The sequence below is a fragment of the Tiliqua scincoides genome, chromosome 1, assembly GCF_035046505.1.
Source record: "Tiliqua scincoides isolate rTilSci1 chromosome 1, rTilSci1.hap2, whole genome shotgun sequence".
Classification (NCBI taxonomy): domain Eukaryota; kingdom Metazoa; phylum Chordata; class Lepidosauria; order Squamata; family Scincidae; genus Tiliqua; species Tiliqua scincoides.
In genome coordinates, this window is record NC_089821.1 from 63,561,298 (window position 1) to 63,575,016 (window position 13,719).

Below are 13,719 nucleotides of genomic sequence, written 5' to 3' on the forward strand. Positions count from 1 at the left end.
ATTTCCACTATGTCTTTTTTGAGATGCGGCGACCAGAACTGGACACAATACTCCAGGTGTGGCCTTACCATAGATTTGTACAACGGCATTATAATACTAACCGTTTTGTTCTCAATACCCTTCCTAATGATCCCAAGCATAGAATTGGCCTTCTTCACTGCCGCCGCACATTGGGTCGACACTTTCATCGACCTGTCCACCACCACCCCAAGATCTCTCTCCTGATCTGTCACAGACAGCTCAGAACCCATCAGCCTATATGTGAAGTTTTGATTTTTTGCCCCAATGTGCATGACTTTACACTTACTGACATTGAAGCGCATCTGCCATTTTGCTGCCCATTCTGCCAGTCTGGAGAGATCCTTCTGGAGCTCCTCACAATCACTTCTGGTCTTTACCACTCGGAAAAGTTTGGTGTCATCTGCAAACTTAGCCACTTCACTGCTCAACCCTGTCTCCAGGTCATTTATGAAGAGGTTGAAAAGCACCGGTCCCAGGACAGATCCTTGGGGCACACCGCTTTTCACCTCTCTCCATTGTGAAAATTGCCCATTGACACCCACTCTCTGCTTCCTGGCCTCCAACCAGTTCTCAATCCAGGAGAGGACCTGTCCTCTAATTCCCTGACTGTGGAGTTTTTTCAGTAACCTTTGGTGAGGGACCGTGTCAAACGCCTTCTGAAAGTCCAGATATATAATGTCCACGGGTTCTCCCGCATCCACATGCCTGTTGACCTTTTCAAAGAATTCTACAAGGTTTGTGAGGCAAGACTTACCCTTACAGAAGCCATGCTGACTCTCCCTCAGCAAGGCCTGTTCGTCTATGTGTTTTGAGATCCTATCTTTGATGAGGCATTCCACCATCTTACCCGGTATAGATGTTAGGCTGACCGGCCTATAGTTTCCCGGGTCCCCCCTCTTTCCCTTTTTAAAAATAGGCGTGACATTTGCTATCCTCCAATCTTCTGGCACTGTGGCCGTTTTGAGGGACAAGTTGCATACCTTAGTCAAGAGATCTGCAACTTCATTCTTCAATTCCTTAATAACCCTTGGGTGTATGCCATCAGGGCCCGGTGACTTATTGATCTTTAATTTATCAATGAGGTCTGAAACATCTTCTCTTTTAACCTCTATCTGACTTAACTCCTCGGTTAGAAGGGGCCGTTCGGGCAGCGGTATCTGCCCGAGGTCTTCTGCCGTGAAGACAGATGCAAAGAACTCATTTAATTTCTCTGCCATCTCTAAGTCTCCTTTTATCTCCCCTTTCCCTTCCTCACCATCCAGAGGGCCAACCGCTTCTCTGGCGGGTTTCCTGCTTCTAACATATTTGAAGAAGCTTTTATTATTCCCCTTAATGTTGCTGGCCATGCGTTCCTCATAGTCTCGCTTGGCCTCCCCTATCACCTTCTTACATTTCTTTTGCCACAGTTTATGTTCCTTTTTATTCTCTTCATTAGGGCAAGACTTCCATTTACGGAAGGAAGCTTCCTTGCCCTTCACAGCCTCTCTAACTTGGCTGGTTAGCCATGCGGGCACTCTCCTGGATTTAGTGGAACCCTTCTTTCTTTGCAGTATACACCTCTGCTGGGCCTCTATTACTGTTGTTTTAAGCAGCCTCCATGCACTCTGGAGAGACTGGACTCTTTTTACCCTCCCTTTCAGCCTCCTTCTAACCAGCCTCCTCATTTGAGGGAAGTCCGCCCGTCGGAAGTCAAGGGTTTTTGTTAGAGATTTGCCTGGTATTCCTCCCCCAACGTGCACGTCAAAACGGATCGCAGCATGATCACTGTTCCCCAATGGCTCAGTAACGTTTACATCTCTAACCAGGTCCTGCGTACCGCACAAAATTAAATCCAGAGTCACCTGTCCTCTGGTGGGCTCCGTGACTAGCTGATCTAAGCCACAGTCATTTAGCACGTCAAGAAATCCGGTTTCCTTATCGTGACCAGAACACAAATTGACCCAGTCAATATGAGGATAATTGAAGTCCCCCATGATTACAACCCTGTCCTTCCTTGTCACCTCCCTGATCTGTTTCCTCATTTCAAGGTCCCCATCAGATTTCTGGTCTGGAGGGCGATAGCACACCCCCAGTATTACATCGCTGCTCAAGCCTGGTAATTTAACCCACAGAGATTCTACGGTGGAGTCGGACCCACCTTCAATCTCTACTTTGCTGGATTCTATCCCTTCCTTAACATAAAGGGCCACCCCACCTCCAACACGCCCCTGCCTGTCCCTCCTGTAGAGTTTATAGCCCGGGATTGCGGTATCCCACTGATTCTCCGCATTCCACCAGGTTTCCGTTATGCCCACTATGTCAATATTTTCCCTTGTCACCAGACATTCTAGTTCTCCCACCTTTGCTCGTAGACTTCGGGCATTCGCATAAAAGCAATTATACATGGAATGCCCCAGGATGGGCTGCTTATTCGCTCCTTTGTCCCCGCATCCTCTCAGTTTGGATGCTCGCATCCTGTGGCAGGTGAAGTCCTGCCCACTGGGGACTGGCTTTGAGACATGTATCACCAGAGGACACTAATGGCAACAGTCAGAAACTAGAAACACAGAAATGCGTGCCAGCCTATTTGTAAATCATGTGCTTCTAATATTAAAATTTTGGAATTTGGTATAAGGGCCCAATCCTATCCAATTTTCCTGTGCTGGTGCAGCTGTGCCAATGGGGCTTGCACTGCATCCTGTGTTGGGGAGGCAGTCTTGGAAGCCGCCTCAAGGTATGGGAACATTTGTTCCCTTACCTCGGGGCTGCATTGAGGCTGCACCATGCTGGAAAGTTGGATAGGATTGGGCCCTAAGTCCCCAGTCTTTTATCCAGTTGAAGACTGCTGCTTGGTAGTATAACTCCCAGTCTGGTAATCCGAATCCTGCTCTTTTTTATCATCTTGAAGTAATTTCAGTCTTATTCTTGGTTTTTTACCTTGCCAGACCAATTTTGTAGTAATTTCATTCAATTCTTCAAAAAAAGTTATCTTCAAAATAATCGGAATAGTCTGAAATAAAAACATTAATTTTGGTAAAATTTTCATTTTCAATAGAACTATTCTTCCCATTAGGGATAGTTGTAATTTATTGTTTTTCTCCAAATCTTTTTGTATTTCTTTCATTAATTTAATGTAATTGTGTACTTGTCTTTTTAGTAATTATAATTCCTAGATATTTTACTTTATTTATTTGTAGTTCAAATTCTTTTTATCTTTCTATATCATTGTCTTTTATATTTTCAAGTATCATTTTGGTCTTCTGGTAATTTATTTTTAAACCTGCCACTTCTCCATATTCTTTTTTTTTTTTTTACAGGTATTTCTATACCGCCTTTCTTGGTCCTCAGATTTCTCGTTAGACGTTTTATGTCTTCTATCAAAAATTCTATAGATTTCAGTGGATCTTGGAAAATAAATACCAAGTCATCTGCAAATGCTTGTAATTTGTATTCTTCACTTTTAATTTTGAGCGGTTTCATCCAGTTATCTTCTCTTATTACATTATTCAATATTTCTAGTGTCAAAATAAACAACAATGGTGAAAGTGGACAACCTTGTCTTACTCCTTGTTGAATGTCTTACAACCTTGTCTTACTCTCTCTCTCTCTCACACACACACACACACACACACACCAGTCCATCTACAAGGCTGTTTGAGACATTTGTCACAGGCAGAAGGTCAGTAGAGGGTGTGCCCCTCTGCCAGCCCACTTGCCTCCATTGCTCCTCTCTCTCCTCTGCTCACACCCTGATTAGGAAAAGGGAGAGGGGGTCAGAGTGCAAGGGGAAGTGTGCAGAAGAGAATGGTGGGCTAGAGCCTCAGTCACTCTCCTCATCCTCTATGCAGGGGCTCGTCTACCCTGGGGCAAGACAGGGCAAGAGCTCTGTGTGCCGGTGGGAGGTGGGACCAGAGTGTGTGCTCCAGTCGCTTCCCGGCCTGTGGCCCTCTCAGCAAAATCCCTTGACAGGTTGCTGAGAGCAGAGTGTGCATGCGCTCCAACAGCTTCCCAACAGGGGAAGCAATTGGAGTGCATGCAACCTCTCAGCAGCTTATCGGGTGAAATCGCCCCACCAGCTTCTGAGAGAGTGTGCACCCCAGTTGGAAGCTGTTGGAGTGCACACGCGCTATCAGAAGTCAGTTGAGTGATTTTGCTCCAGCAGCTGCTGGGACCACCTGCTGCCTGGGCCATCACAGCCCCAGTTCGGGCCATCTCACTCCAGCCGTTGTTGGGAGCGCGCAGGCTCGTTCCCGCTGCTTCCCCGAAGTGTCACCAGGTGGCTTCACTCCATTCCTGCCCAGGACGCCGCATCACCCTGGTACGCCTCTGCCTCTAGGCTTTCCTTCCCACTCTGTCCCCCTCTTCCTTTTATAATCTAGGAATGGGAGGAACAGATGCTGACACATCACCAAGGAAGGGGGGAATTTGGCAAACCACTCCAGGTGCCAGAAGACCTTGGGCCAACCCTACGCCCGCCCCCCACTTACCCACACAGTGTTTAAAAGGAAAACAAACATGCAGAATGGGAGGAGGCAGAGGGTGGGTGGATCAGACTCTGGAAGGGGGCAGGATCAACATGCCAGTGCACACTGAATCCCTGGCCCTTCCTAGGCCTGATCTGCCTACTTGGATCAACATGGGCTTGCACCAGCAATGTGGCTGTTGTGGATGCTGGAGCTTACCCTAAGGCAGGGATTCCCCAACTGGGGCATCACAACGCCCCAGCCATGGTAGTCCTACCTCTGCCTGCTTAAGCAGCAGGGAGGGGGGAAGGCAGTGATGCCATCACCAGGATCAATTCGCTGCCGGGGACTGGGGAGGTTTAAACTTACCCAATGCAGCACTGGCCTCTGGGGATGCAGGGAACCCTTGGACCCCTCCGCAGGGCTTCCTGTGCCTCCGCACATCTAAAAATAATGATTGTGACCCACTTCCGGTTTTATGATCGCAAAGGTGGCATGCCAAATGACAGCCTGCACGCCCTTAAGGGATCTTGAATATGGGTTACATAGGACTAAATAACCTATACCAGCAGTTCCCAAAGTCCTACTCTGACTTTGGAACCACAGTAAGTCTTTACGGGGGCTGGGGGATAACAACAATGTGATCCCCAGGATTGCACCACTGCCAAGGAAAAATGGGGGTTTTTTACTTACCAAAGCAAGCGCCAGAGGACTACATTCTGCCAGAGGAGGGGGGATAGGATTGGACTACCTAAGTGGGAAAGGTAATAGTTTCAGGCACCTTGTTCTTACCCCCAACAGGGCACTGCTGCATGTGCACCCCGGTAGCATCACTCTCCTGTGCAAACCCTGATCAAAAGATCATGAGCGACTGGTAATACTGCTTCTTTCTTGCTGTGTTCTCTGTGTTTCTGTTCACTTGCCGCAGGAAAGTGTCTAATGGGGCAGAAGATACAGGATCTTTCACATGACATACCAGAAGGGAAACCCTCAGCATGCTGGGCTGCAGTGACAAGTGCCATCCCAGTTCTTCTGTGAGGTTTTTTCATTGACATCTCAGTGAACTCATTCTGCAGCCTATGTAGGTCTATGTAGCCTATGTAGTTCTGGCATGCTTCCAACTCTTCCATTTAACAATAGTACACACATCTCCAGCTACAGCAATACAAACATGTGAGTAAACATAAAACCCGAGATGTCCCCAACTGCCCATCATGGCTAAGACTTTGTGCTCCATCCTGTCTTTTTCCTGCTTTCCAAAGCAAAGGTGATGCACAGACCCAGGTGAGCCTGTTTCCCTTGACTGATGAAGTTCTTCTTTCTTCCCACAATATCAATGTGTAACAACCAGGTGGCTTCAGAAAGAGGGCATGTGAAAGCAGGATTGGCCAAAAGCATAAATGACAAAAAGAATGAAAAAGAATGGCTGGCATGTTTTATTATTGTAATGCATTCGGTGTTCTAAGCCCAAATTCATTGTAGGTCAGGTTATAATTCAGACCCTTTGCCCCAAAACTCCAAAAAGAAAAATGACAGCATTTTTCCGCAGACTGCAAAACATCAAAGCAAAGTACAAAGTCTGAAGCAATATGATGTTACCTCATGAAGAAAAGCAGCTTTTCTTCATGAGAAGGATTAAAGGGATGAAGATGGAAGTTCCAGATAACATCCCTTTGTGGTTATGTAATTCAAAAACGTTTATCATCATGTGCAGGAGGATTGGATTCTGAAATTCAGGACCAGTTTAAATTATATCTGAGTCTGGAAACAGCCTCATACAAAAATAGATGCATGTGCTCACAACATGTGCATGTTCTGGTCTCTCCCTTCTCTTCCCACTTAATTCCCATAATCATAGGCAATTCACCTGAATGACTACATAATCAACAAGGAAGTGAGAGGAAGGGCCAGGTTGTGCATGCACCACGAATGCACAGTGGGCCTCGTTCCAGACTGAACATACCATCTGCGCCAGTCCGATGCTGTTCATGGCACAACATGCAACCATTCCAGGGAGTTCAGCCTTTAAAGGAGAATCTTGCCGATTACATATATTGAAGACCCACATGACTCTAGGAATGTGAACTTGCATTCTCACATGCTTCTGGAATAGGTTTTGCCTAGATATTACCTGTGCTGAATTAGATCCTGGTGTATCACTTAGAATCCAAGTATTCAACTGCTGTGAAGTTTGGGTGTGATGATCAATAACTTTTAGGAGGTTCATTGTCCTTTGCAATCCATCCAAGCCATCTTGCAAAACTAGGCTTCATTTCATCTAAAGCTGGTAACTATAAATGAGTATTCCTGGACATGAGATTTTTGGTGTCCGAATGATATTAGCAGATTTAGGGGTTTTGAAATTCACTTCAGGCAAGGTATTCCATGTACCCTATGTTGGTCTTTCATCATCAGTGAAAGCCAGCCATCATGTTTTATACTTCTTAAAAAATAGTGCCTGGTGGTTAGCATACCCTTCTCGTAAGCCACTTCCTGGATTTAATGGGTCAGGAGCTGAATGGGGATGGGGAACTGGTAGATCTATCCCATGGGTGCTCACACTTTTTTGGCTCGAGAGCTACTTTGAAACCCAGCAAGGCCCGGAGATCTACTAGAGTTTTTTTTACAATGTTCGCGCCATCATAACATATAACATTTATGTGTACAATGTATGTTGGTGTACCTTGAGCCCCACTGAGTATAACAGGACTTACTCCTGAGTAGACATGCCTAGGATTAGGCTGTGAGGCTGCAATCCTAGCCACACTTACCTGGGAGTAAGCCCCATTGAGTACAATGGGCCTTACTCCCGGCGTTTCCTCCCAGAGGTACCTGAAGGGGGGGGGTCGGCACTCCGCGATCTACTCATTTTGCCTCGCGATCTACCGGTAGATCGCGATCCACCTATTGAGCACCCCTGATCTATCCCCTGCTATATCACAGGCTACGGAAACAAAGAAGGGAGATGCCTGGGATGCCCCCTCCTCAGATAGCACAAAATCCCACGGTTCTTGTTTAAAACCAAACCTTGGTATTCGGGGTCATCCCATTTAGGCATAATGAATATGAAAAACTACGCTTCATTCACATAGTGCCTGGCACTCAGCACAGCCCTTCCTCTACTCTGCTTCCTGGATTTCCTGGATCAGGAGCAGAATGGGGAGAGGGTACTAGCAGATCTATGAGCTGCCATCATCACAAGTTAAGGGACTTATGAAGGGGGCTGGAAAAAACCACACTCCCTGGAGAGCGCAGAACCCCATAGTTCTTGTTTAAAATCAAATTATAACAGCACCCACAAATGATCAAACATGACAACCCAAAGAATTTGTTAACATGGTTAAGGCTCAAATCCTAACCCACTTTCCAGCACTGGCATAGCTGTGCCAGTGGGACCTGTGCTGCATCCTGCAGTTGGGGGCACTCACGGAGGCCACCTCCTCCTAAGGGAATGTTTGTTCCCTTACTTTGGAGCTGCACTGCCCTTATGTCAGTGCTGGAAAGCACTGACATAAGGAGTTAGGATTGAGCCCGAAGTCTCTGCAAATTAAATAAATTCAGAACTAATGAATAAAAGAGGAATGCTGGGGTGGAGAGAATTTGCTCTGGCATAGGAAAGGCGGGATATAAATCTTTTAAATAACTAAGGGCGCAATCCTAACCCCCTTATGTCAGTGCTTTCCATAGCTGTGCCAGTGGGATCTGTGCTGCATCCTGCAGTTGGGGGCACTCACGGAGGTCTCCTCAAAGTAAGTGCAGCCCCTAGGTAAGGGAGCAATGTTCCCTTACCTTGTGGAGGACTCCATAACTACCCTCCCACCACTGGATGCAGCACAAACCCCATTGGCACGGCTACACCAGGGCTAGAAAGTTGGATAGGATTTGGCCCTAAGTTAGGATTGGGTCCTTAGTTAAGCAAGGAGTCAAAACACAATCTGTTTAGTAAAAACCCAAAAGAGAAATGATTCAGGCAAAATGGAAAGAGGGCAGAAAAAAGAAACCCAGGCCAGGACAGTGCAACGTCCGAGCACCTCCCGTTTTCTTTTCTTCACCAAACAAGCGATCTTCATTCCAAACCAGACGCAACTGAGCGGCAGTGACACACACGCAGGCAGTTCTCCCCCACGCGCCTCTTTCTGCGCTTCGAAGCTGGTCCCATCATCGCAGTTTGCCTGTCGCTCCCAGGAGTCACAGGCATCGAGGCTTCCCTGAAGGTGCAGCAGGAAGGCAGGCAGGTCGGCCACACTCACTCCGCAGCAGATTTGCAGCATGACTTCCCGGACTGGGGCTGGATATGACCTGTGGTGCGCTGGAGGAGGGGTGGGGGTGGGGGTCCTCAGTTCCACGTGCTGGGTCCTCAGTTCCAGCCAAGTTTCACGATCCGTCCACTGGGTCGGTATTTCTGCAGCAAGCCCCGGGGGCTCCTCCGTCCAGGGTCACTTTCCTGGGCGGAAGCCCCACTGACGACTATGGGCCTTACGTCTGAGTAGGCGAGCCTAGGATGGGGCTGCGGAGCAGCTCGTCACCCGCGGTCTGCTGGCGGCGTGGAGGGGCCTCCTGCGGGGATCTGTGGACGCGCCTCCCTCTCGGGGACCCCCTGTCCTTCCTTCTCGCGCTGCGGGCGCCTGAGAAGGGGCCACAAAGGGAGTGCACCGCGCTCCCCTTCTGCAGTCCGGCTCGCTGCACCCTCGCCTGGGCGCCCTCCAGCCTCTGCCCCCTCGCGGTGCTCCCTCCTCCGCCTGGGACCTGGGACTGTGGGCGCGCCGCACAGCAGCCGAGAGAAGCGCAACTCTCGAGACTTCGGGAGTGGTTCCCGGGCGCAGCCAATGGGCTCTCGGGGGGCGGCGCTCCTGGCCAATGGCGTGCGCGGCCGAGGGGGAGCGGAGCGGAGCGCCCCTTTCCCGGCCGCGCGTGGCGCTCAAAAGGGGAAAGTGCGCTCCGCTCGGCAGAATCGGTCTCCGATGGCGCCGCAGGAAGGAGCTGCAGCTGCAGCGGGGAAGGGGCAGCCCGAGGCCGGCGCTGGTTCCCCGCGGCTGTTCACCTGGGAGGAGGTGGCGCTGCGCAACGGCCAGGGACGCCCGGCTGCAGCCCGCTGGCTGGTGATCGACAGGAAGGTCTACGACGTCAGCCGCTTCCACAAGAGGCACCCCGGCGGGTCCCGAGTCATCTCCGGCTATGCCGGCCAGGACGCCACGGTGAGCAGCGCGCCGGGCCGGGGCTGCCCTGCGCCTCTGCCCCGCCCGGCCGGAGAGGCTGCTCCCAGCGGGCGCCCCGCTCCCCTTGCCGGAGTCCGCCTAGCCAGGCGCTCAGCGGTCGTCCAGGCACCCCCTGGGTCGCGGAGACCCTCCCGCAGGCGGGGTCCCAGAAAGCGCAGCGCCTTCTTTCTTGTGAAAAAGAGATCGCATGGCAGTGTGGTCGGGAAATGTAGCCTCAGGCTGTGACTTGTCACATCAGATGATCTTGCACTTGCGTCCTGCTTTCAGAGCCGCCTGTAATATAAGTATTGTTACATCAGGGCTGGCAGAGGCCGGAGGAAGCAGCTTGCCCAAGGCCGCCTGTGGAGTTCTTGGCTGATGTGGGATTCAGACCAGGAAAACCAGACCAGCTTCAGACTAAGGCCTCTCAGCCTCTGTGCAACACCAGCAGGTGGACAGCTGCCTTAGACCTAGTCACACCATCAATCCACCTGGGCCAGGATTGCCCAGGCAGGCAGGCAGAATATCTCCACAGTTTTGGGTGGGAATTTTTCTCAGCTCTGCCTGAAAATGTTGAGGAAAGAGGTTGGGACCTTCTACATGCAACGTGGGTGGTCTTCCCTTGGACTACAGCCCCTCCTCTAAGCTTGAACCAGATGCAGAAGTACCTGGTCACAAGAGGGGTTGGCTATTCCAGCATTTCAATCGAAACCATCATTACTCCTATTCTTTAAACTTGTTGTGATGATGACACATCTCTGATATCTTGCATGTAATATGTCCTGGACAGTCATTGTGAAAGAAACTTATGGCCAATCCTATTCCCCCCCCCCCCCCACACACACACTGATATAGCTGCACCAAAATGGTTACTGCTGCATCCTGCAATGGGGGTGTAGTTGCTTAGGTCTTTTCTGAATAAAAGAACAATTGTTCCTTACTTGGAGGGTAAGCCTCTGTAGCATGAGGTGGGGGAGGATCTACTTGGACCTACTCTAGCTAAATAGCTGGCACAGGTCTGCATGGACCTGCACTGTTGGATCTGTTGGATCTGCCACTGCTGCTGAACCTGCCCTCTTCTCTGACCCAATCTGCCGATCTCCCACCCCGTTACTGTCCATTCCACACTCACCCCACTCCTGTTCCTCTTTCCTTTCACCACCTCCTGACTCTTTCACTGACTTACCTGCTTTTGGTGAGTGGAGGGAGATTCAATGACACTGCCAGAAAGGTGCAGGCCTTCCTGCCAACTGTGTATGTGCTGCCAGAACACCTCTGATCTCTTACCAGTCATTCTGGTGCTGACTTCTTTACAACTAGGGTTGCTGCCCCTCATCTGAGCTCCAGTCAAGCATAAGAAAGGTGGAGGGGGAGAGGGACAAGGAGAAGGAACAACTCCATGGGAGGGTATGGAAGCCTTAGGAGGCCACCAGAGGAGTGTGCATTTGGGATACAGTAAGCCAGTCATTCTGGGGTCTCCCCCTCTGATGGTGTCATCTGTTGCAGTCTGCACACCCCTGGTGCCACTGGAGCTGTTCAGCGTTTCTCCAGACAGCTCCCATGATTTGTTTTGCCATAGTTGGTTTTGCCCATATCTTCACAGCAGCACCTGCTTCAAAGTCCCAACCAAGCCTGTTTATAAGTTGGATGTTTGTAACTCAGTGCCTGTAACTCAGGGACTTCTTTGTTTTTCCTTTAGGATCCTTTCACAGCATTTCACCTTGACAAAACTCTGGTGAAGAAACACATGAAAACACTCCTGATTGGAGAACTGGCTCCTCATGAGCCCAGCTCTGAGCATAGCAAAAATGTAAGCTTGTCTTCAAATCCACAACTGCAATTAACATGGGTGGCAGCGGCTTGAGGCAAAAGACAAACGCAGTGTTTCTTGTACTTGAGCAGGGGTCTCTGAACTTTTTAGTATGAGGGCCACATCATATACTTTACACGTGTTCATGGGCCAAAAACAAATCAGTTTTACCTAATGTTAATTAATATTTAATTGAATGAGTAAGTTTTACTTGAATATTTTTGTAATCAGTATGATATGATTGTAAATTTAACACATTTACATGAAATGAGAATTCAGTGTGCACTTTTCAACCCAATTTTGGACATCAGAGTCTTTACCATAGCCATCAAATTTAATTTAGTATGTTTAATTTAGGAATTTAAAGCTGTAATTGTGAAAATATATACTCATATATTAAAATACCCATTTTTAAGGCTGATTTATAATTTCATTTTCAGTATTTAGTTATATTTTTGCTCAGTTCAGTTCTGGTCATCCACTTCAGATTTGTCTTATACCTCTCCTCCCCCAACCCCCATCTCTATACAGTTGCAGCTGGATAACGGTAACTCCAGTTCTCCATTAAAGGTTAACTGTGTCAATTACAACCACCTGGATCAGACATCTCCAGACAATGTTAGCCATTTGGCATCTGAATTATACAGGCCTGTCCTGCCAGAGCCTTCTTCCAGAGCCAAGTACTTTCATTTTTTGCGGAAAATGGAAGTGCCTTCGTGAAGATTCCAGCAGGCATTCTGAGTTGTGGGGAGGCTGCATCTGGAAGGCACTTCTTTTTTGTTTTCTGCAAAAACTGGACACTTTGGAGGTCCTCCAGCTGCAGGTTCAGAACCTGGGGTGAGTGAAATTCACAGGTTCCCAATCTGCAGATAAAAAGGACCCACAGTACTGACTTACCTCTCCTTGGGTCCACATGCAAGAATGTGTCCAGAAGCTTAATCAGGTCTAGCTTACACAGACTTTCCTACCACTTCTGAATGAGCTTGATCAGGTGCCAATAAATGTTAAACTGCTGATTTCCAGCTTTGAGAAAGGTGAAGAAAGAGAGGTGAAGAAAGGCTGGTATTTAATATAGTTATTCCTCTAGAAATATTTTAGCAACCATTTAAACATCCCAAAAATACTTGTGACTCGCATTGCCTGACCTGCTCACAAATTCTCACAAACCACCTCACAAATTCTAAGCTCTAATTTCACACATTTTATGCAAATTCCCAGCATTTCATTGCAGATGAAGCGGGGCTTAATTTTTAGCAGGAGAGCAGCAATGTTTTGACTGCTAAATGTTTTGATTTTAATACCATATTTGACTAGAAACTTGTTAAACTTACAAGTTTGTTAACAGGTTTTTTGTTTGGATTTTATGGCTTCACAGGAGGATGCAATACTTTCCAGCTATGGGGGAGAGACAGGGAGGAACACTTACCTGGTGGTCACTTAAGCTCAGTGGGTGTGCAATCACACTGTAAAACCACTTCACCCTAACCTCCAGGTACATTACGCAAAGGAAGAAGCTTACTTTTTTTGATTGCTTGCGCACCTTTGATTTGTGTTGCCAAACCGTCGCACACGCACACAAGCCACCTCAGAAATGTAATAGCACAAGCCCTCAGTCTCAGGCAAAAGCTCTAACTTCTTGCATCCCAGCACCAGTGAGACTGCCACAGTGTAACCAGACTGCTGAGCTGCTTTCTCTCCATGCACATGCCTGCTGGTGTGCTGCTCTTTCCTCTGAACAGCCCACCAGTTGGAGTGTATCCGGAAGTCTGCCTGCCTCAGGAGCGCTCGGGTATGTTCGCATGCTTTCTGCTTGTGCTCAGTCACCCTAAGGCCAGCCGTGGTTGCTGCAGACTGGATAAAATCTTAAGAGCCAGAGTAGAAGTGGTCCCTTAGTATTGGTGGGGAATTGGTTCCAGGGCTACCCTTAGATACTGAAATTTGCAATCCATAATAATAAATAAATAAATAATAACTTTATTTTTACCCCTCCTTTCTCCCCAAAGGGACTCAAGGCGGCTTACAACTGGTTAAAACAGATTAAAAACATAATTTAAAACCAATAAAAACATATTAACACATATCATAAAAACAGCAGTCAGATAAAAAATAGTCAGGTAAAAAGAGCATAGAGCAGCAGCATAGCACCGCAGTAATTCACAAGGGCCATGAAGGGCCATCCAGAGGCCACGCTGGCTGCATGGCCCACTCCACAGGCCTATCAACTTCCTCAGGAGACCTCTAGAATGTGACC

At 48.3% G+C, this 13,719-nt stretch overlaps 1 protein-coding gene across 1 annotated transcript in view; it reads left to right on the forward strand.

The window, feature by feature from the left end:
• Positions 1–9,424: 9,424 nt before the first annotated feature.
• LOC136636261 (acyl-CoA (8-3)-desaturase-like) overlaps positions 9,425–13,719 on the forward strand; it is a 34,609-nt gene continuing 30,314 nt past the window's right edge. Inside the window, exons 1-2 of the mRNA XM_066611236.1 lie at positions 9,425–9,658; positions 11,358–11,468. Coding sequence (XP_066467333.1) covers positions 9,425–9,658; positions 11,358–11,468 — 345 coding nt within the window. The remainder of the gene's footprint in view (positions 9,659–11,357; positions 11,469–13,719) is intronic.